Source organism: Lethenteron reissneri, chromosome 8, assembly GCF_015708825.2.
Source record: "Lethenteron reissneri isolate LAM-NWPU_2019-01 chromosome 8, ASM1570882v1, whole genome shotgun sequence".
In the NCBI taxonomy this organism is placed as follows: domain Eukaryota; kingdom Metazoa; phylum Chordata; class Hyperoartia; order Petromyzontiformes; family Petromyzontidae; genus Lethenteron; species Lethenteron reissneri.
Window position 1 is genome coordinate 7912893 of NC_083786.1, and position 24955 is coordinate 7937847.

Consider the following 24955-nt stretch of genomic DNA (forward strand, 5'->3'; position numbering starts at 1 on the left):
GGGTGGGGCTGGGTGGGGAGGGGCTGGTCACTCCGTGGTGCCCTTATAAAACTCAACGTTTAACCTACTCACGCCGGCTTGTGCCCGCCCTCTCAGTTGGCCATATTTGCGGAATACACTACGCCGCCGTTGACCCTGGCCATTGACCGAGCAACCCAACGTTCCTACCAGCTCCCTCCGCATGAATGTGTTTAATAGCCATATCATACAGACGTTTGGAGCTGCTAATGCCTTTAACGAGCACTCATTAGGACCGGAGTGTGACCAGAACCACACTCTCACTGCCGTGGTGTATCCTCCCCTTTGGGGGTGGGGATATTGTATTTATACAAACATCTGATGCTTATTTAAGACTTGAGTTGACCTCCGGGGATGACCAGAACCTCTCCCGCGTGTGTGTGTGTTGTATACAATCTTCGTTAGTGCGAACATCTTCAAGTTTTCCGTTGTTTCTTTTTAGTTTATCATCGCAGCGAACTCGACCTTGATGCCCGCGACCAAACTGCCTACGATGCAACAACATTCGGCACGTTTTGGTGGGGGAGGAGGGAGCATCATGATACACCGCCTTGAGTTCGCCTTTGTGTGGAGAGGCAAAATAAAGGGGAAGTAAGCTTCGTGCGTGTGTACGCGTGTTTTTGTTAAAGTCTAAAGATTTCACAACAAGCGGCTCTCACCCAACGGGAAACGTTTGGGACGCACGTGGTCACGGGTGCAGCGCGTCACGGCGGTCCGGAGATGATGGGATGGTCGTGCGGATAGGGGGCCGTCCATAAATGACGTCACGCGATTTTTGAATGATTTTTGACCCCCTCCCCCCCCCCGAGTCACACTGCGTCACAAAAAAGTCAGACCCAAAATATGACGTCACAAAGCTCTGCCCCCCCCCCCCCAAAAAAAATAAAACATGCTTCAAATCGCTTTAAACTATTGTCATTGTAGTGCGTATTTAATGTGGCGCTGCACTCTGATGTTGTAGGAGAAAACATGTATTACAAAGTCTATTTAATTAAGTAGAACGTGTTGTCTATATTTATTTAAAGTTGCGCATTTTTATGTGACGTCACATTTCTCAACCCCCCCCCCCCCCCCCTTCGTCACACATCGTCACAAATGTCTGACCCCGCCTAGGTGCGTGACGTCATTTAGGGACGGCCCGGAGGGCAACACGCATGTTTTATTTTCAAAATGGAAATATGGTTTTGGGGGGGGGGGGGGGGGGCAAAGCTTTGTGACTTCATATTTGAGGAGGGGGGGGGGTTCTGACTTTTTGTGACGCCGTGTGACGAGGGAGGGGGGGGGGTAAAAAATCGTTCAAAATCGCGTGACGTCATTTATGGACGGCTCCTTTGAAACTGATTGGCCAACACCACAGAGAGCCTCAACAAGAGTGTCTGGTGGGTAAGTGCTGTTGGCAAGCACGGCACACGAGGGGGGTGGGTGGCCAACACCACGCCCGGCCGCCTTTGTCTCCCCAGTGGCGATGTTTTCACGCACCGCACCAGCTACTAATTTTTGAGGCCGAGTCGACCTACGGGAGGACCAGAACCGGTTCAGATAATCGTCACTGGTGTTGGCCGTCACACACAAGCCAAAGCTCCCCCGTATAGTCTGCACAGACTGGTGGGGCAAGTGCTGTTGGCGAGCTCCTGGCCGTGACACACCACCACGCACATCACTGCACAAGCCCCCATCACAAGCCCCATCAGAATACATTGTCCTGCGGAGGGAGCTGGTAGGAACGTTGGGTTGCTCGGTCAATGGCCAGGGTCAACGGCGGCGTGGTGTATTCCGCAAATATATGGCCGACTGTGAGGGCGGGCACAAGCCGGCGTGAGTAGGTTAAACGTTGAGTTTTATAAGAGCACCACCCAGCCCCACCCCTCCCACCCCCCAATAAGCCCCACCCTCCCCACCCAGCCCCTCCCACCCAGCCCACCCAGCCCCTCCCACCCAGCCCCTCCCTCCCCACCCAGCCCCACCCCACCCAGCCCCTCTCCACCCAGCTCCACCCCTCCAATTTTTGGATGCACGACGGACGGACGGACACAATAACCCCCTGTGGGCTGGTGTAACCAGGAGGTTCCTACCAGTATCAGCATAGCTCCATCACACACACACATCATCATCACAGACCCCTCCCCCACTCTCCATCCTCTCTCTCTCTTCCCTCCCTATCCCATCCCAGCCACTCTCCTCCCTCTCGCGTGTCACGACTGTTCAGGCTGCACGGAAACGACCTCCCACTCTCCCCTCGCTCTCCCCCCCCACCTCTCTCTCTCTTTTCTTTCTTTTTTTACCATCAGAGGAAACAAGAAGATGCTCGGTGTAATCGGCACTTTGCTTCGTTCATCATAATTTTTTTTAATGCTTTGCTTTATGTACCCCCCCCCCCTCTCTGCCCCCTCTCTATCTCTCTACCCCTCTCGCTCACTCTCTCTCACTCTCACGCTCTCTCTCCCTCTCTGACGCTCTTCCTCTCTCCTCTCTCCCCATACCCCTCCCTCCCTCTCGGTCTCTCCCTCTCTCTCTCACGCTCCCTCCCCCCTCTCTCTTTCTCTCTCTCGCCCTGAGATTCAATTCGCCGGCGTAGCTCGCAATCCCTCCCACGAACGACCACAGAGACACACGCACGCACACCCCCGTCTAGCTAACACACACACACCCCCAACACTCCAGCTCACACATCCCGGTCTATCTAACACACACCCCCCCCCCCCCCAGTTTATCTAACACACACAGTCTATCTAACACACACACAGTCTAGCTAACACACACACAGTCTAGCTCACACACACACAGTCTATCTAACACACACACCCCCCAGTCTATCTAACACACACACAGTCTATCTAACACACACACAGTCTAGCTCACACACACACAGTCTAGCTAACACACACACAGTCTAGCTAACACACACACACACCCAACCCTGCAGCTCCCACACACTCCCCCCTCCACTGCCGACACAGAACGGACGCCACGAGCATTCATATCTCTCGCTCTCTCGCTCTTTCGCTCGCTAGCTGTTCTTTTTTTTGTACAATTGTATATTTAAACGGAATAGCTCGATTGTATAAAATTATCACGTAAACAATTCACCATTCGCCATCGTTCTGTTTATATCACATCAAAGCGAAGCCGCGTATTGATTTCGTTTCGTTCAGCATATCCATTGTCATCATCGTGTCAAATCGTCGCTATTGTATAAGCCCGTGCATGTATATATTGTAAGAGGTTAGCGTAGAGTGAATTAGATTTTTTCTTATTAAATTGGTGGTGGTGGTGGGGGGGCTGCTATGGAGGGAGGAGACGGCGCCTCCGCTTGGATTTCGGATCGAGCCTCCGCCAAGGATGGAACCACCCAGCAGGAGACGGAGCCGCAAAAGCATCGCGAGACGGCTCCGTGGCCCGGGCGTGATCAGCATCGCTCAGACTCGCCGGGTGAGAGACGCGACGCGTTGTGGATTGCCGTGCGGTCTTCACTAGATCTGTGTGGTCTTCATTAGAGCAGTGAGATCTTCACTAGAGCAGTGTGATCTTCACTAGAACAGTGTGATCTTCATTAGAGCAGTGTGGTCTTCACTAGAGCAGTGAGGTCTTCACTAGAGCAGTGTGATCTTCACTAGAACAGTGTGATCTTCACTAGAGCAGTAAGGTCTTCACTAGAGCAGTGAGATCTTCACTAGATCAGTGTGGTCTTCACTAGATCAGTGAGATCTTCACTAGAGCAGTGTGTTCTTCACTAGAGCAGTGAGGTCTTCACTAGAGCTGTGTGGTCTTCACTAGAGCTGTGTGGTCTTCACTAGAGCGGTGAGGTCTTCACTAGAGCAGTGTGTTCTTCACTAGAGCAGTGTGGTCTTCACTAGAGCAGTGAGGTCTTCACTAGAGCAGTGTGTTCTTCACTAGAGCGGTGAGGTCTTCACTAGACCAGTGAGATCTTCACTAGAGCAGTGTGGTCTTCACTAGAGCGGTGAGGTCTTCACTAGAGCAGTGTGTTCTTCACTAGAGCAGTGTGGTCTTCACTAGAGCGGTGAGGTCTTCACTAGACCAGTGAGGTCTTCACTAGAGCAGTGAGGTCTTCACTAGAGCAGTGTGTTCTTCACTAGATCAGTGAGGTCTTCACTAGAGCAGTGTGGTCTTCACTAGAGCTGTGTGGTCTTCACTAGAGCAGTGAGTTCTTCACTAGAGCAGTGAGGTCTTCACTAGATCAGTGAGGTCTTCACTAGAGCAGTGAGATCTTCACTAGATCAGTGTGGTCTTCACTAGATCAGTGAGGTCTTCACTAGAGCTGTGTGATCTTCACTAGAGCTGTGTGATCTTCACTAGAGCAGTGAGGTCTTCACTAGAGCAGTGTGGTCTTCACTAGATCAGTGTGGTCTTCACTAGATCCGTGAGGTCTTCACTAGAGCAGTGTGGTCTTCACTAGAGCAGTGTGGTCTTCACTAGAGCAGTGTGGTCTTCACTAGAGCAGTGAAAATGCACTAGATCAGTGTGGTCTTCACTAGATCAGTGTGGTCTTCACTAGGTATGTGAGGTCTTCACTAGAGCAGTGAGATCTTCACTAGATCAGTGAGGTCTTCACTAGAGCAGTGTGATCTTCACTAGAGCAGTGAGGTCTTCACTAGAGCAGTGTGGTCTTCACTAGATCAGTGTGGTCTTCACTAGAGCAGTGAGGTCTTCACTAGATCAGTGAGGTCTTCACTAGAGCAGTGTGATCTTCACTAGAGCAGTGAGGTCTTCACTAGAGCAGTGTGGTCTTCACTAGATCAGTGTGGTCTTCACTAGAGCAGTGAGGTCTTCACTAGATCAGTGAGGTCTTCACTAGAGCAGTAAGGTCTTCACTAGATCAGTGAGGTCTTCACTAGAGTAGTGTGGTCTTCACTAGAGCAGTAAGGTCTTCACTAGATCAGTGAGGTCTTCACTAGAGCAGTGTGGTCTTCACTAGATCAGTGTGGTCTTCACTAGAGCAGTGAGGTCTTCACTAGATCAGTGAGGTCTTCACTAGAGCAGTAAGGTCTTCACTAGAGCAGTGAGGTCTTCACTAGATCAGTGAGGTCTTCACTAGAGCAGTAAGGTCTTCACTAGAGCAGTGAGGTCTTCACTAGATCAGTGTGGTCTTCACTAGAGCAGTAAGGTCTTCACTAGATCAGTGAGGTCTTCACTAGAGCAGTGTGGTCTTCACTAGATCAGTGTGGTCTTCACTAGATCCGTGAGGTCTTCACTAGAGCAGTGTGGTCTTCACTAGAGCAGTGTGGTCTTCACTAGAGCAGTGTGGTCTTCACTAGAGCAGTGAAAATGCACTAGATCAGTGTGGTCTTCACTAGATCAGTGTGGTCTTCACTAGGTATGTGAGGTCTTCACTAGAGCAGTGAGATCTTCACTAGATCAGTGAGGTCTTCACTAGAGCAGTGAGATCTTCACTAAATCAGTGTGGTCTTCACTAGATCAGTGAGGTCTTCACTAGATCAGTGATGTCTTCACTAGAGCAGTGAGGCCTTCACTAAATCAGTGTGTTCTTCACTAGAGCAGTGAGGTCTTCACTAGAGCAGTGTGGTCTTCACTAGAGCGGTGAGGTCTTCACTAGATCAGTGAGGTCTTCACTAGAGCTGTGTGGTCTTCGCTAGAGCAGTGAGGTCTTCACTAGAGCAGTGATGTCTTCACTAGATCAGTGAGTTCTTCACTAGAGCAGTGTGGTCTTCACTAGAGCAGTGAGATCTTCACTAGATCAGTGTGGTCTTCACTAGATCAGTGTGGTCTTCACTAGAGCAGTGTGGTCTTCACTAGAGCAGTGAGGTCTTCACTAGAGCAGTGTGTTCTTCACTAGATCAGTGAGGTCTTCACTAGAGCAGTGTGGTCTTCACTAGAGCTGTGTGGTCTTCACTAGAGCAGTGAGTTCTTCACTAGAGCAGTGAGGTCTTCACTAGATCAGTGAGGTCTTCACTAGAGCAGTGAGATCTTCACTAGATCAGTGTGGTCTTCACTAGATCAGTGAGGTCTTCACTAGAGCTGTGTGATCTTCACTAGAGCTGTGTGATCTTCACTAGAGCAGTGAGGTCTTCACTAGAGCAGTGTGGTCTTCACTAGATCAGTGTGGTCTTCACTAGATCCGTGAGGTCTTCACTAGAGCAGTGTGGTCTTCACTAGAGCAGTGTGGTCTTCACTAGAGCAGTGTGGTCTTCACTAGAGCAGTGAAAATGCACTAGATCAGTGTGGTCTTCACTAGATCAGTGTGGTCTTCACTAGGTATGTGAGGTCTTCACTAGAGCAGTGAGATCTTCACTAGATCAGTGAGGTCTTCACTAGAGCTGTGTGGTCTTCACTAGAGCGGTGAGGTCTTCACTAGAGCAGTGTGTTCTTCACTAGAGCAGTGTGGTCTTCACTAGAGCAGTGAGGTCTTCACTAGAGCAGTGTGTTCTTCACTAGAGCGGTGAGGTCTTCACTAGACCAGTGAGATCTTCACTAGAGCAGTGTGGTCTTCACTAGAGCATTGAGGTCTTCACTAGAGCAGTGTGTTCTTCACTAGAGCAGTGTGGTCTTCACTAGAGCGGTGAGGTCTTCACTAGACCAGTGAGATCTTCACTAGAGCAGTGTGGTCTTCACTAGAGCAGTGAGGTCTTCACTAGAGCAGTGTGTTCTTCACTAGATCAGTGAGGTCTTCACTAGAGCAGTGTGGTCTTCACTAGAGCTGTGTGGTCTTCACTAGAGCAGTGAGTTCTTCACTAGAGCAGTGAGGTCTTCACTAGATCAGTGAGGTCTTCACTAGAGCAGTGAGATCTTCACTAGATCAGTGTGGTCTTCACTAGATCAGTGAGGTCTTCACTAGAGCTGTGTGATCTTCACTAGAGCTGTGTGATCTTCACTAGAGCAGTGAGGTCTTCACTAGAGCAGTGTGGTCTTCACTAGATCAGTGTGGTCTTCACTAGATCCGTGAGGTCTTCACTAGAGCAGTGTGGTCTTCACTAGAGCAGTGTGGTCTTCACTAGAGCAGTGTGGTCTTCACTAGAGCAGTGAAAATGCACTAGATCAGTGTGGTCTTCACTAGATCAGTGTGGTCTTCACTAGGTATGTGAGGTCTTCACTAGAGCAGTGAGATCTTCACTAGATCAGTGAGGTCTTCACTAGAGCAGTGTGATCTTCACTAGAGCAGTGAGGTCTTCACTAGAGCAGTGTGGTCTTCACTAGATCAGTGTGGTCTTCACTAGAGCAGTGAGGTCTTCACTAGATCAGTGAGGTCTTCACTAGAGCAGTGTGATCTTCACTAGAGCAGTGAGGTCTTCACTAGAGCAGTGTGGTCTTCACTAGATCAATGTGGTCTTCACTAGAGCAGTGAGGTCTTCACTAGATCAGTGAGGTCTTCACTAGAGCAGTAAGGTCTTCACTAGATCAGTGAGGTCTTCACTAGAGTAGTGTGGTCTTCACTAGAGCAGTAAGGTCTTCACTAGATCAGTGAGGTCTTCACTAGAGCAGTGTGGTCTTCACTAGATCAGTGTGGTCTTCACTAGAGCAGTGAGGTCTTCACTAGATCAGTGAGGTCTTCACTAGAGCAGTAAGGTCTTCACTAGAGCAGTGAGGTCTTCACTAGATCAGTGAGGTCTTCACTAGAGCAGTAAGGTCTTCACTAGAGCAGTGAGGTCTTCACTAGATCAGTGTGGTCTTCACTAGAGCAGTAAGGTCTTCACTAGATCAGTGAGGTCTTCACTAGAGCAGTGTGGTCTTCACTAGATCAGTGTGGTCTTCACTAGATCCGTGAGGTCTTCACTAGAGCAGTGTGGTCTTCACTAGAGCAGTGTGGTCTTCACTAGAGCAGTGTGGTCTTCACTAGAGCAGTGAAAATGCACTAGATCAGTGTGGTCTTCACTAGATCAGTGTGGTCTTCACTAGGTATGTGAGGTCTTCACTAGAGCAGTGAGATCTTCACTAGATCAGTGAGGTCTTCACTAGAGCAGTGAGATCTTCACTAAATCAGTGTGGTCTTCACTAGATCAGTGAGGTCTTCACTAGATCAGTGATGTCTTCACTAGAGCAGTGAGGCCTTCACTAAATCAGTGTGTTCTTCACTAGAGCAGTGAGGTCTTCACTAGAGCAGTGTGGTCTTCACTAGAGCGGTGAGGTCTTCACTAGATCAGTGAGGTCTTCACTAGAGCTGTGTGGTCTTCGCTAGAGCAGTGAGGTCTTCACTAGAGCAGTGATGTCTTCACTAGATCAGTGAGTTCTTCACTAGAGCAGTGTGGTCTTCACTAGATCAGTGAGGTCTTCACTAGATCAGTGAGGTCCTCACTAGATCAGTGAGGTCTTCACTAGAGCTGTGTGGTCTTCGCTAGAGCAGTGAGGTCTTCACTAGAGCAGTGAGGTCTTCACTAGAGCAATGAGGTCTTCACTAGATGGTCGTGATCTCCAGTCGCCCAGTGTGGTCTTCACTAGAGTGCTGTGGTCTTCATTAGAGTGTTGTGGTCTTCACTCAATCCGCGTGCCCTTCACTCTACCCATGAACTCTTCTTCCTTGTGTCCTGGACTCGTTCACGCTCGGCATTACCTTGAGAGACATGAAGAGTGACACTTGGAATAGAGAACACACACACACATGCTGACCCAATCAGACAAGCAAACGGGGCTTTGTCGTGGCTGAAAGGGATGTGGATGGGGGACGCTGGTCGAGACTAAGAACGGAGTAGCAGCCAAGGAGCCGGCAGCTACGGTGTCATCTCGAGTGCAGGATGACCGTGAGAGCTGGCGCCCTTCTTGGGAAGGCCGCTATCAGGCAGTGGATTGATCGTGGCTGATGGATGACGATGGCACTTCACTGAGCACATCGGATGAGAAAATGAGCTCGGATGGTGAGCCGAGTGGCGTAATTTAATTGGGGGTGGGGGGTAGGCATCTCAGGCGAGTCTGGTCCAATCAAATCATCAACATCGCTGTGCCTACCGGTGCATGCTGTTGCTGCTGCTATTGTTGTAGCGGATATGTGTGTTCAGTGTGCGTACATTGTTTCAGTCCGTTGTTGTATCAGAGGTGGGAGTCTCGACTGTGATGGTGGTGGGGTGTTTTGACCAGCCTTGTGGCGGTGTGTGTAGGTAGGAGTGTGTGTGTAGGTAGGTGCGTGTAGGTAGGAGTGTCTGTGTAGGTAGGTGTGTGTATGTAGGTAGGTGTGTGTAGGTAGGAGTGTGTAGGTAGGAGTGTCTGTGTAGGTGTGTGTAGATAGGTGTGTCTGTGTGAACCGGTCCTGGGGCTCCCCTAGGTCGACTCAGCCTCAAAATGAGTACCTGGTGCGGTGTGTAAACATCGCCACTGGGGAGACAAAGGCGGCCGGGCGTGGTCCTGTCTCACCCCCCCCCCACCCCCTCGTGTGCCACAGTGCCGGCCTTCGTAGGTGATCGCACTTGCCCCAAAAGTCTGTTGCAGGCTAAACGGGGGATCTTTGTCTTTGGTGCGAAGCTAAGCAGGATGCAGAGCCTGGCGAGTGCTTTGATGGCCACCATGCATCATAGTAAGTTGTTATTGTTGTTGTTATATAGGCTGCTGGGGAAGAGAGGCTTTGCACCACAATCCATTGTGTGTTAGATGTGTGTCAAATGTGTGTGTGTGTGTTAGCATTGTGTCAAATGTGTGTGTGTGTTAGGTGGGCGTGTGTGTGTTAGGGGTGTGGTGTGTCGGTGTGTGTTTGATGTGTAGTGTGTGTTATGTATTAGGTGTTATAGGTTAGAGCTAGACATTGCGAGATTAAATGTTTTACGTACAGTGCGTTGTGTATTATATTTAGGAGCGTGGTGTCTGAACGGGGGAGTCTGTGTGTATCGTCGGGTTTGCAGTGGCCGCCTTGGTATTGTGTTAGCGGTGTGGTACAGCAGCAGCAGCACTGTGCGTTGCTTGGTGTGTTAGACGTACAATCAGTCGTGTACCCAGCCTGGCCGCCTCGATCCACCGCCCATCAACCTTCCACATTCACCCTCCTCCCCTCCTACCCTCCATCATCTCTCCTCCCTCCCCTCGTCTCAACCCTCCCCTCTCCCTCCTCCCCCTCCTCCCCCTCTTCACCCTCCTCCTCTCCTCCCTCCCCTCGTCTCAACCCTCCCCTCTCCCTCCCCCTCCTCCTCCCCCTCTTCACCCTCCTCCTCTCCTCCCTCCCCTCGTCTCAACCCTCCCCTCTCCCTCCCCCTCCTCCTCCCCCTCCTTCTCCCCCTCTTCACCCCCATCCTCTCCTCCCTCCCCTCTCACCTCAAGCTTTCCGACGAGTTCAGACACAAATATCCCCCGAATAGCCTTAACAGACTGTTGGGGCAAGTGCTGTTAGGTGCACTGACACACCACCCACAGGCACACCACCCACTGACACACACATCCACAGGCACACCCACAGACACACACCCACAGACACACCCACAGGCACACACCCACTGACACACACACAGACACATACCCACAGACACACACACCCACCCACAGACACACACCCACAGACACACACCCACATGCACACACACCCACTGACACACACACAGACACCCACCCACAGACGCACACACACCCACTGACACACACACAGACACCCACCCACAGACGCACACACCCACTGACACACACACAGACGCACACCCACAGGCACCCACACCCACTGACACACACATAAACTGACACACCCACAGACTCACACACATCCACAGACCCACAGGCACAGACACACTGACACACACACAGACACCTTCACGCACAGACACGCCACTGTCTCCTGCAATGCACATTTACGAACTCGGCAGCCTCCGGGGGTAACACACCGAGAGGAGGAGGTAGTGGTGGAGGTGGAAGATGCCGAGCCACGCGAGACAGACGGATGGGTTTGTGCAGAGCGTCGCAGCTTGAGACGCAACACACACAGACAGACAAAGATTCCACACCACCACCACAACCTCGGAGAGCAATCGGACAGACTGGCAAGGGAAAAGGAGGTTCCGTGTCATCGAACAGAATGTTGGGTGTAAGTTGCCGTGAGCGAGAGTAGCTTGTGTAGTAACAACACGTGTCACACACACACACACATGGACGCACGCATGCACATGCAGCACAAAGACAAAGGTCCCCCGTGTAGTCTGTGACAGACTGTTGGGGCAAGTGCTGTTAGCGAGCAGCACCGAGGGGTGGGTGGCCAGCTATCACGCCCGGCCGCCTTTGTCTCCCCGGTAGCGCACCAGGTACTCGTTTGAGGCTGAGTCCACCTAGGGGAGGCACTTGGATACATGCACACACAGAGACACAGATATAGCCTCTTAAGAGACGATTGGGGTACAGTATAATCCCACAAACGGACACATACACGCACGCACGTTCATATTTTAACGATACATCATATCAAACGCAACACGTATATACACACGTGCAGATATAATCACACATTGGCACACGTGGCACACACACATTGGCACATGCGCGTTTGTGTGTGACCACACAGGAACATTGGCACACAATCTGACACGTGCACTGTATTCAGTTAAAATCACCCACGACGGCACACTGACACGTGCACACTGACACGTACACACACACGTGCACACACACGTGCACACACACACACGTGCACACACGTGCACACTGACACGTGCACACTGACACGTACACACACACGTGCACACACGTGCACACATACACGTGCACACACACACGTGCACACACACACGTGCACACACACGTGCACACTGACACGTGCACACTGACACGTACACACACACGTGCACACATACACGTGCACACACACACGTGCACACACACACACGTGCACACACACACGTGCACACACGTGCACACTGACACGTACACACACACGTGCACACATACACGTACACACACACACACGTGCACACACACACTGACACGTGCACACTGACACGTGCGCACACACACGTGCACACACACACACACGTGCACACACACACACACGTGCACACACACACACGTGCACACACACGTGCACACTGACACGTACACACACGTGTACACATACACGTACACACACACACGTGCACACACACACTGACACGTGCACACTGACACGTGCGCACACACACGTGCACACTGACACGTACACACACACACGTGCACACTGACACGTGCGCACACACACGTGCACACTGACACGTGCGCACACACACGTGCGCACACACACGTGCACACTGACACGTGCGCACACACACGTGCACACTGACACGTGCACACACACACGTGCACACACACACGTGCACACTGACACGTGCGCACACACGTGCACACACACGTGCACACACACACGTACACACACGTGCACACTGACACGTGCGCACACACACGTGCACACACTGTCACGTGTACACTGACACGTGCACACTGACACGTGCGCACACTGACACGTGCACACTGACACGTGCACAAAACAAAGATTACACATCCACAGAATGGCACATGCACGCGTTTATTCAAGTGTAATCACAGACACATGCACACACATTGGCACATGCACACGCATTGGCACACGCGCACGTGCATTCAAGTGTAATCACACGCGTGCACGCGCCACGCACGCGTTCACTCGCTCGCTTAATGCGACTCACGCCAGCACACACGCTGACCGCAGTGGTGGCATCACCACCCCGCATCTCATTCCCCTCTCCCCTTATCTCTCCTCCTCCTCCTCCCAGCTTCCCCTCCCTCCCTCCTCATCCTCCCCCAGAACCCCACTGTCAGGCACTCTCCTCTGCCATGTCGCCTCCTCTTCCCTCCCACCACGTCAGTCGTCATCCCTTGACCCAGCGGCTCCCACGCAGCCTCCCCACACCCAGTCACGTACACAACGCACAGCTAACATCCTCACCCATAGCTCACACCGCACAGCTAACATCCTCACCCATAGCTCACACCGCACAGCTAACATCCTCACCCATAGCTCACACCGCACAGCTAACATCCTCACCCATAGCTCACACCGCACAGCTAACATCCTCACCCATAGCTCCCACCCATAGCTAACACCCATAGCTAACATCCACACCCATAGCTCACACCGCACAGCTAACATCCTTACCCATAGCTCACACCGCACAGCTAACATCCTCACCCATAGCTCCCACCCATAGCTAACACCCATAGCTAACATCCACACCCATAGCTCACACCGCACAGCTAACATCCTTACCCATAGCTCACACCGCACAGCTAACATCCTCACCCATAGCTCACACCGCACAGCTAACATCCTCACCCATAGCTCACACCGCACAGCTAACATCCTTACCCATAGCTCACACCGCACAGCTAACATCCTCACCCATAGCTCACACCCATAGCTAACACCCACAGCTAACATCCACACCCATAGCTCACACCGCACAGCTAACATCCTTACCCATAGCTCACACCGCACAGCTAACATCCTCACCCATAGCTCACACCCATAGCTCACACCCATAGCTAACATCCACACCCATAGCTCACACCGCACAGCTAACATCCTTACCCATAGCTCACACCCATAGCTAACACCCACAGCTAACATCCTCACCCATAGCTCACACCCATAGCTAACATCCACACCCATAGCTCACACCGCACAGCTAACATCCTCACCCATAGCTCACACCCATAGCTCACACCCATAGCTAACATCCACACCCATAGCTCACACCGCACAGCTAACATCCTTACCCATAGCTCACACCCATAGCTAACACCCACAGCTAACATCCTCACCCATAGCTCACACCCATAGCTCACACCCATAGCTAACATCCACACCCATAGCTCACACCGCACAGCTAACATCCTCACCCATAGCTCACACCCATAGCTAACACCCACAGCTAACATCCTCACCCATAGCTCACACCGCACAGCTAACATCCTCACCCATAGCTCACACCGCACAGCTAACATCCTCACCCATAGCTCACACCCATAGCTCACACCGCACAGCTAACATCCTCACCCATAACTGACACCCATAGCCCACACCCATAGCCCAGACCCATAGCCCACACACATAGCCCACACCCATAGCCCACACCCATAGCCCAGACCCATAGCCCAGACCCATAGCCCAGACCCATAGCCCACACCCATAGCCCAGACCCATAGCCCACACCCATAGCCCACACCCATAGCCCAGACCCATAGCCCAGACCCATAGCCCACACCTATAGCCCAGACCCATAGCCCACACCCATAGCCCAGACCCACACCCATAGCCCACACCCACAGCCCAGACCCACACCCATAGCCAACATCCAAACCCATAGCCCACACCCATCACCCACTCCCATAGCCATCATCCACACCCACAGCCAACATCCACACCCATAGCCATCATCCACACCCACAGCCAACATCCACACCCACAACCAACACCCATAGCCCACACCCATAGCCAACATCTACAGCCATAGCCCACATCCACACCCATAGCCCACACCCATAGCCCACACCCATAGCCCACACCCATAGCCCACATCCACACCCATAGCCCACACCCATAGCCCACACCCATAGCCCACATCCACGCCCATAGGCCACACCCATAGCCCACACCCATAGCCAAGATCCACACCCATAGCCATAGCCCACACCCATAGCCCACATCCACACCCATAGCCATAGCCCACACCCATAGTCCACACCCACAGCCAACATCAACGTGGATCGTTCTCCGGGTTCCTCCTCTGGTTTTGCCCCCCACTCCCCCCACATTGAGAATCAACACGTGCTTTGCTGATTTGGCTGCTGCTATAAATGATTCCCACGTGTGATGATGATATCAGCCATCATCATACTTGGCCAGGCCGCCTCTGAACAAGAGCTCTGCTCAGCGGGCTTTACCTGCGAAATAAAACTATTTTTGGTTTCAGAATCACAATAAAAATGTATTTCCTGAGTACTATCCATTGAGGCTAACATGAAAGTATTCCACAATTACAGAAAAAAACGTAACAAAAGCAATTAAGTTGTAAAATTACATTCACGCTTAAACTTTTGTGATTTTAATAATAGTTGGTTTGAACGAGGATCGAGATCGCAGAATGGCGATGCCAAGAGACCAAGCAGGGTGGTGCGAAAGCTTTTGGGGAAGCTACGTGAAATGCTCTTGATCCAAATTGTGCGTGTGCGACATCTGGGAATCATTAATAGACAATTTTAGGATTGTCCAATGGTAACAGCAACAACAGCAGGTCAGGCAAATAGAAAGCAGATCTACAAACAATACGCCTTGCAAATGTAAATAGCCCTGCAGTGAACATTTTTAGTTTATCCATGAGAGGTTTTTTTTGGGATTCGATCGCGTAAATATAAATGTGTCGTTAAAACCCACCACCATCCGACACAGCCAAATTAGAAAAGTTTATCACGTCAATAAAACATGCCAATTAGTTTCTAGTTCAGCAGACCGGTGTGTTGGAGAGTAAACCCGGTAATTACAACGAGCATCATCAGGCGACAGCCAGAATTGTTCAAGTTAAACTAACTCATTTTTAGTTCGCTCCAGTTTTTTCTAACTTAGGTGGCCCCAGTTTTTTGCTCTGGCCCATGGCCTAACTATACACGCCGCTCCGTTCTTTCTCCCTTTCTGATGGCCACCTTTCTATTCCAATCTTACAAGTTGTTGTCACCCCACGCTGCCAAGGATATCCCAGCATCCTCCGTGGCTTCGTTGAAGTCCAACTCTCTTGACGCGCGCAGTCAAGCCTTCCGTCCGTCGTCGTCACCGTTCGGGCCCTGCTGCCTGTGGTGAATTTCGTAAATAGTTCTTCGCCTCGAATGATCCTTCTCGTAGTCAGCAGCAGTACGGTGCTCGAGGGTTTTCGAGTCCGATGCGGAGATGGAGCGACGGACCGGCTCGTGGTGCGGGCGCAAGGGTGGCTTGTTGCATAGTCGCAGGAGCGTGAGCGATGAGGGGGGGGGGGTAGAGCTTCAGCTTCATCCAGCAGTGGATATATCACAGCTATTTAATTCTTCATTCGTGGTGCGGGTCGTGAACGGTGGTTGCGCGCGTTCCAGAATGGGAACTTTTATTTACTCTGGAGAAATCCGATGAGCTATGAAGCTCTTTCTTTTTTAAAGATGTCTAACAGTAGGAGCGGGTCGGAGAGTTCAGTTTCCACCGTCTCTCTCCAGCTCTTCGTCGCTTCTTGGCAGACGTGGGATCGATGCCAGAAGCGAACTGAGCAAAACAAACCTAGGGGGGGCCAAAGTAGCAGAAGGGCCCCCTCTGCCCCCCCTCACCCCCCACCGGATTCTTGAACCATTCGGGGGTTGGCCAAATGGAATCTGCTCAAATTCAGATCCTGTTTTTTAAGTAATAGAACTCACAATTTTAATAATGCCACAGAATTAAGAACTCCTTTTATTGCAATGAGACTATTTACCTTCACGATTTTCACACAGCCTTGGTATCATTAAGTATCGCAGCTTGTCCATGCCTCGTGTAATGTTTTTTTTGTAGTCACGTGGGACACCCAAAAATAATTTCTGCCCGGGGGCCCCTCAGTGGAGTGGCACCACCACCCAGCCCTGTCGCTTGACCTTAAACTCAACTACAAATAAAATATTCTTATTTTTACCAGGTAGGTGCCAGGGAGATATATAGCTCTTTTTCAGAAACGACCTGGCCACAAATGATTGTTCAGTGAAGTGGCTTATCACGTGGGGATTTACAGTGGCAGCCAAATATTCTAAACGCACGTTTCTACAGACTCAGAGACCCATGGACACTCAGAGACCCATACTCATGGAGTCCCATACTATTACTAAACTATTTTTATTTTATTTTACCAGGTAAGACCTACTGAGCTAAATAGCTCTTTTTCAGAAGCGACCTGGCCACAAATGATTAGCTAAATGAAGTGGCTTATCGTGTGGTAATGTAAAGCAGGTGTAGGGGGGGGGGCTATGGTGGGGAAGGTGGAAGGGAGGGTTTGGATGGGAGGGACCACGAGACAGTGAATCCAAAGGGACGTTAAACGATAATAAACAAAACGAGTTCTACTGCGCCTGTCACGTGATCGGCTCCGGCTCTCACTCCCTGAGGGGTGCACGGTGGCTTGGAGGCGTTAACTACCTCGCCTGGTATGGAGGAGGTTGTGGGTTCGATCCCAACCCTGACGTCTGCTGTATATTTGGGGTTTGCGTCTCTCTCTCTCCCCATGGTCACGGGGATGATTCTCCGGGTCCTCCGGTTTTTTTACCTCCACATCTAGAATCAACGTGCTTTGAGAGCATTATGCTGCTATAACTTTCCACACGAAGCGAATTCGTTGAGTCATAGTTTATGGCCAGCTAGGTCGCTTATGAAAACGAGTGATCTAGATCGGTTAGGCATTACCTGGTAAAATCAAAAAATTGTTTAGTTTTAGTGTGTACGGTGGCTAGCTCACTACGATATAAATCCGGCAAAGACCCGAATTCGATTTTCGCTCATGGCCAACATCGGTGACAAATGATCTAAACCGGCACTGGGCTTCCCCCTAAATCGAGTGGCCGTAAAAGTGAGTACCTGGTGTGGTGTGTAGTGGACATCATCAGCACCGGGGAGCAAGGCTGTAAGGTTAATATATATTGGGGACACACACACACACCCCCCCCCCCCCCAATATTCAAAGATGCTCAAAATGTCCCCCCCCAATATATTGCTATAAAATATATTTCTGTTTATATGATTGTGGTTATGGTTGTACTTTATTAATCCCTAATCTCTGCCATTACATACAACAAAACAAGAAAAGGTAAAAAAGAAAAAACAGAGCAATATAATACAATACACTATTATAACTTATTGTAAAATTTTTATAAAAAGTCCATCCTATATGTTAGTGAATTTTTTAATATTTTAGGCAGGAAATTCGTTTTCAAATTAAGATTTTTTTTCTGGGGGGAGGGGACCCCCAGACCCCCTGGAAGATTTGGTCCCCCCCAATGTTGACGCCATGTCTCCGGCCTTGCTGGGGAGACACGGGGCCGTGCACACACCGTGAGGTGTTCGCCACCCACCTCCGTGTGCCGTGCTGGCCTTCATGGGTGCTCGCTTTTTGTTGTCCTTCCCCCGCACCTCCGATGAGCATGGTTGGCTACGTACGGTGCTAAAGAAGTTCAACATACAGCAGAGGTCGCAGCCGGGTACCCGATACCCGTACCCTACCCGATACCCGGCTACCCGTACCCGGCCGGGTACGGGTAGCCGTTTGCGACCCTGGTGCGGCCGGGTACGGGTAAGGAATCAAAACCCGTTTGCGACCTCTGACATACAGTAACATACATACGTAGCACTTGCCTCAACAATCTGTTAAAGGCTATACGGGGGATATTTGTCTTTGTAGTCCTGGAAGACACAACGTATGGAACACGTTGTAAAAACTTGAACGTTCAATATTTTCTCCTACACTTTGTTATTGACTGAAAATAATTTAGAAAGGGGGGCACTGAGGATCCTTCAGAGGGGTGGGGGGGGTACGACGCAGTCCCCAGCCCCCCCCGCCCCCTGACGCTACGGGGCTGCCACCACCACTGATGGCGTTCTCGAATCAATCTGCACGCCCATTGATTAGGCAATTGATTGGCAAGAGAGGATGGGACAGATTTTTCTCTCCACCAGAATTGAGTCCCCCTGCGACTCCCAACACGCTGGAGTTGGCGGGGATTGGAGTGGCACGAGATAGAGAAACAGGTTGGGTGGGGTGGGCAATATATTTTGTTTTAAATGTATCATTACGTTTGTTTATGCAGGAAAGCCTCACTAAATTAACTATTTTTTATTTTATTTGATCAGGTAAGGCCCACTGAGCTATGTTGCTCGTTTTCAGAAGCGACCCGACCACAAATGATTAGCTCAACGAAGTGGCTCATCATCATCATCACGCGGGAATTCATAGCAGCCAAATAACTCTAAACGCGTGTTTCTGTGACGTTGCTGAGGCTGCCGTGTCAATCCCCAATTGAGTCGATTGCAAGTCACTTTGTAAAATTTTCAGCCTTGGAATTGTTTGGCCAATACCAGTTGACATTGCACAGTACGTGAGCTGTCTGAGATACGGGAAGAAATTCGAGAGCCCGGAGAAAACCAATGCAGAACAGCGGGGAGAGAACATACAAACTCCACAAACATGCGCACACGAGGGCACCCGAATCTGGAATCGAACCCAGGTACCCTTCTTGTTGTGAAGCAGCGACCAGCGTTGTTGGTGCCACCGTTACCACACTTGGCTTACAACATCGCACCTCAACTTCCTTCCTTCTGCTAGATCATATTGAAAATAATCATTGCGGAGAATATCAGTTTCAAAATGTATCGGGTCGACAATATTTCCTTCCCACACATCTGTGTCCCTACACCATGGCTCTTCATCGCAAGGCCCGCAGGCCACTGGCTGTCCCTTGTGGCCTTTAGTGCGCCCCCAATGCTGCTGTCAAACCCACAGTGGTTTCAGATGTGTGGTGGCCCTCACGCTGACGATGTCTTATCGGTGAAAGTGGCCCCCGCCCCCTCTGAAAATTAGTGAAGAACAACTGCCCTTCATGAATAAGATAAAAGTATATTTTTTCACATCCCATCAGCCCACACGGCATTCCGGAAGTTCGTAATTTCAGCAGCGTTGGTTCAGCACAAGGGAAACTCTGGACCGGTTTTGACATTGTGTCTCATCAGCACTCGAATGAATGTTGAAAAGATAGGGGAGGGTGGGGGGGTAGAGATGGATGGCAGAGGTGGGGAAGCGAGGGAGTGATGGAGAGAGGGGTAGATTTTGGGGTGGTGAGATGTTAACTACCTTGCTTGGTACGCAGGAGGTCGTGGGTTCAATCCCGACCCTGACGCCTGCTGCTGTATATTTGGAGTTTGCGTGTCTCTCTCTCCCTCTGTCTCTCTCTATTTATCCCCGTGGTCACGTGGATTTTTCGCCGGGCCCTCCGGGTTTTCCCTCCACATTTAGAATCAACGTGCATTTAGAGTATTTCGCTGCTATAAATTTCCGCATGATAAGCCACTTCGTTGAGCTATCCCTTGTCTCCAGGTCGCTTCTTAAAAATAGAGCTTTACAGTCCAGCTCAGTGGGCCCTACCTGCTAGAATATATTTCTAGAGTTTCATTGCGGGGAGGTCATGGGAGGGAGAGTGGGTGGGTGGGGAGAGAATGCAGGAAGAGATGGAAGGGAGGAGGTGGGGGGAGATGGCGGCACAATGGAGGGAGATGGGGAGAGGCAGGAGGAGGAGGAGAGGATGGAGGTGATTGGGGGGGGAGGTGATTGGGGGGGAGGTGGAGGGAGATGGTGGCAGAATGGAGGGAGGCAGGAGGAGGGAAGGATGGAGGTGATGGAAGGAGGTGATGGAAGGAGATGGTGGCAGAATGGAGGCAGAATGGAGGGAGATGAGAAGCAGGATGGAGGTGATGGAAGGAGATGGGGGAAGAATGTATATATGACGATGGAGGGGGAGTATCGATGCAGGAATAGGCGAGATGGTGGGGGGGGGGGGGTGTAGAGAGGAGGGAGCAGGGATCTTTGTGTGGGAGACAGATGGCTGGCCGGGTACGAAGTGCTGCTAATCAGTGCGCTAATGGAGCACAGGTCGAACAGAGCTGTGTGTGTGTCTTTGTGTGTGTGTGTGGGGGTATGCGGGTCTTTGTGTGTGGGTACGCATGGATGTGGGTATGTGTGTGCCTTTGTGTGTGGGGTAAGAGAGCGTGGGTCCTGGCCACCACCCTCCCTACCCCCATCTCGTGTAGCCGTGCCGGCCTTCATAGGTGCTCGCTAACAGCACTTGCCCCAACAGTCTGTTACAGGCTACACGGGGGATCTTTGTGTGAGTTGTGTATTTGTGATTTGAGTCTCGTGTTTATGCCTGTCCCGGGGCCAGATTCGGACACCATTGATAGCAGAGCGTTTACAGTTTTTAATTCCATCCGTGCAAAATCCCATGACAGCGCCTGACCGCTGAGGTTACCTTCAGGCCTTCTGGCTGAAGCTACTGCCAGCAAAGTGTGTTCAGGTATTACTGTTCTCATACCTGCCAACCCCTTATCAGTGCCCCTACCTTATTGCAGAAACAATTCAGACCTTATTGGTCACCCCGTGCCCATTATAAATCTCAACGTTCATCCTGCAAAGTCCCATCACAAGGGAGAAACACAAATAAATAGACACAAAAAATGTTTTGCCCGCATTGAAACGGCTGTATGCCGTATGGACCTGAAAACTCAATTTCCCTGCACAAGAATACGGGGTGAACGGTACGGGTTGACAGCTTTGTGTGTACTGCACTTCTACGTTGGTCACATAGAGCGACCAACGTAGATGTGAGAAAAAGGTTGCACACAGAAGAAGACAACCTGATGATGCAGGGCGGTGATGAGAAGGGAGACTGGCACTATTAGGACACACACGTGTGTGGTGGGATGGACAGCAGCAGGAAAATTCAAAGTGTGTTGTTGTTCATATCAACAGAGGAATGTGTTGTTGTTGTTTGGGGAGAAAAAAAATGTAAGGAACCGGAAAGACAGGAAGACCTAGCAGAGAACGTGGCTTGACTACGACGACGTCAGAGGTCGGTGCCACAAAGATGTGGCCACGACTCGAGCATTCTGGCGTGAGACGGGAGGAAAGTGAAAACACGTGACGGAATGTGCAGTGGGCACCGATGGGGCTTTATCTGCCCTTGAATCGTGATAATGATGGACTGTACTGTTCCCAACCCTCAAGCTAACTTCTACATTTTACATACCTGTCAACCCCTTATCAGTGCCCCTACCTTATTACGGACGATTTCAGACCTTATTGGTCACCACATGCCCCTTATAGATCTCAACGTTCATCCTACAAAGTCCCACCACAAGGGAGAAACACAAACAAATAGACAGAAAATGGTTTGCATTGAAACGGCTGTACGCCATATGGACCTGAAAACTCAATTTCCCTGTACAAGAATACGGGGTAAGCTGTATGGGTTGACAGGTATGATTTTAATACCCTAACTCTACCCTCTAACCCTATACACTAACTTACTCCCTCACTCTAGCCCCTAACCTGAAACAATAGCCTAAACCCTAACACCGTGACCTCTGACCCTGAAATGTAAACCTAACCCCTAACCCCCACGACTGAATTGTAGCGCTTTAGTAACTCTAAACCCCAACGTCAAACCCCAACCACTAATCCCTAACCATAACCCCTAACCGTAATCCTAACCTGAATCCGTGAATCATTTCTCCTAAACCCTAATCCCTCACCCGTAAATTATAATCATATTTCAGTAAACATGATGGGTTGGACATCATTTGCCCAAAGGTTACGACCACATTCCAACGTTGGGCCCAACATAGAATCCTCGCTTGGGAACCTTAACTTCTAACCTTAACTCCTAACCCTAAACGCTTAACCCCTATACCTCACCAAAGACTAATGAATCACATTTAATTGGCTGAAAGCGACCGTATGTGTATTATATTATTTTATTGTAACTACATTTTATCTAGTGCCTCTTGCTTCCATGTGATCACGATCGGACTGAAATATAGTGCTTACTTGCACCCGTACCTAACTTGCTCATACTACATTTGGACTCTGTTTTGACGTTCATGTCTTAATAAGTATAGCACAACTGTCCCAACCTAGACAGTCACAGTCAGCCACGATAAATCCACTGCTGGATGAAGGCCACGCCGATCCGTCCCAATCTCTCACCGTCCTGCAATGCAAACTCAGAGACCCTACACTGCTGACATTGGGGCAGATAAATGCCAACTTTCATTTGGCCATTCAATCACCAACCAATGATGCTCAGTCATGGTCTATATCCACTGCTGGATGAAGGCTGCGCCGATGCATCCCAATCTCTCACCGTCCTGTAATGCAAACTCAGAGACCCTACACTGCTGACATTGGGGCAGATAAATGCCAACTTTCATTTGGCCATTCAATCACCAACCAATGATGCTCAGTCATGGTCTATATCCACTGCTGGATGAAGGCCGCGCCGATGCATCCCAATCTCTCACCGTCCTGTAATGCAAACTCAGAGACCCTACACTGCTGACATTGGGGCAGATAAATGCCAACTTGCATTTGGCCATTCAATCACCAACCAATGATGCTCGGTCATGGTCTATATCCACTGCTGGATGAAGGCCGCGCCGATGCATCCCAATCTCTCACCGTCCTGTAATGCAAACTCAGAGACCCTACACTGCTGACATTGGGGCAGATAAATGCCAACTTTCATTTGGCCATTCAATCACCAACCAATGATGCTCGGTCATAGTCTATATCCACTGCTGGATAAAGGCCACGCCGATCCGTCCCAATCTCTCACCCTCCTGCAATGCAAACTCAGAGACCCTACACTGCTGACATTGGGGCAGATAAATGCCAACTTTCATTTGGCCATTCAATCACCAACCAATGATGCTCGGTCATGGTCTATATCCACTGCTGGATGAAGGCTGCGCCGATGCATCCCAATCTCTCACCGTCCTGTAATGCAAACTCAGAGACCCTACACTGCTGACATTGGGGCAGATAAATGCCAACTTTCATTTGGCCATTCAATCACCAACCAATGATGCTCGGTCATGGTCTATATCCACTGCTGGATGAAGGCCGCGCCGATGCATCCCAATCTCTCACCGTCCTGTAATGCAAACTCAGAGACCCTACACTGCTGACATTGGGGCAGATAAATGCCAACTTTCATTTGGCCATTCAATCACCAACCAATGATGCTCGGTCATGGTCTATATCCACTGCTGGATGAAGGCCTCCTCCTGCAAGTGCCACAATCCATCTCGATTGAGCCTCCATCGCGAGCCAATGTCCTCAATCCGTCTTCGCAGTGGTGGGTGCCACCAATAAATTGAACCTTTCACCCAGCAATCGGAAATGAACGATCAATATTGGAAATATATCTAGAATATAATAATTGGTTCGATTTATTTCCCATTGCAGTGAATATTGGGACCTGTAGAGGCTGCAGGTGGCTGTGTGATGCTTTGCACCATTACAAAACTGTACAGTCCAGGGTGGTCCAGATGTCTCGTGACCGCCAATTAATTGACCCACAAAAACATGTTTTCTTTGCGTTTTCATTTATGTTTCAAATAAACCTTACTGACAAAAATAGAACGTTTTATAGAGAATTAAATGTGGGGTCACAAGACATCTGGACCATCTTGTACATTAAAAATAAAAAATAAACATTATTACGACATGAGATATGATGCGTGTGTTGTTGAGTTTAAGAATGCATATTTAGCTATTATACGAATCGGCCAATTACCATGTGCTATGAAGAAGGATCATTGCCCGAAACGTTATATATTTGAAGGCATTGTTGGTGATGAGTGTGTGAAATGTGTTAATTGTGCACCACTGCCAACGCAGTATCCGCATCACTGTACACATAATTAGAGCTATTATAGTTTAATCGGTGCATCGATAAGGGATATTGAAATGTCCCTGAACGTTAAAATTGCCTTATAATGTCAATAAGAAAATATATTTCTCATTATTATCGTTTGTGCGTTATGCAGAATGGCCATTGCCCAAACCGTCGCCTATTGTATTAATTTAATGACCACAGTGTTGTTATTGATAAATGTGTTGAGGTATTTACATTTTGTTTTATTATTAGGCAGCATTGCAGAGATGTGTAAAAATATATTTTTTATTTTAAAAAATCTTAATTCACTTGTAGGGACATATATGCGAATGAGGTATTATATTCTCACGGCATTATTTGGGCGGGCTGTTCTAATTTGAATAAATTAATAGACAATAACATTTCTCGCTTTCTCTTCACGCGGCTTCTCAAGCCAGGGGTTAACACAATGGCGGCCAAGTCTCCATAGATGACGGTTGCCGTGGCAACAGCATTACATCATTGTCTTCAGCATGGCGGGGGGTGTGTGTGTGGGGTGTGTGCTGTGTGTGTGTGGGGTGTGTGTGTGGTGAGTGTGTGT

General features: G+C 49.9%; 1 protein-coding gene across 3 annotated transcripts in view; it reads left to right on the forward strand.

Annotated features, from left to right (window-relative positions):
* Nucleotides 1-2514: 2514 nt before the first annotated feature.
* Nucleotides 2515-24955, forward strand: part of LOC133362002 (reticulon-1-A-like) — a 74573-nt gene continuing 52132 nt past the window's right edge. Inside the window, exon 1 of one of the 3 annotated variants that reach the window (XM_061580981.1) lies at nucleotides 2515-3447. In XM_061580981.1, the coding sequence (XP_061436965.1) occupies nucleotides 3303-3447 (145 nt within the window). In that variant the 5' untranslated portion in view covers nucleotides 2515-3302. The remainder of the gene's footprint in view (nucleotides 3448-24955) is intronic. The other 2 variants (XM_061580976.1, XM_061580987.1) reach the window with 2 other exon arrangements.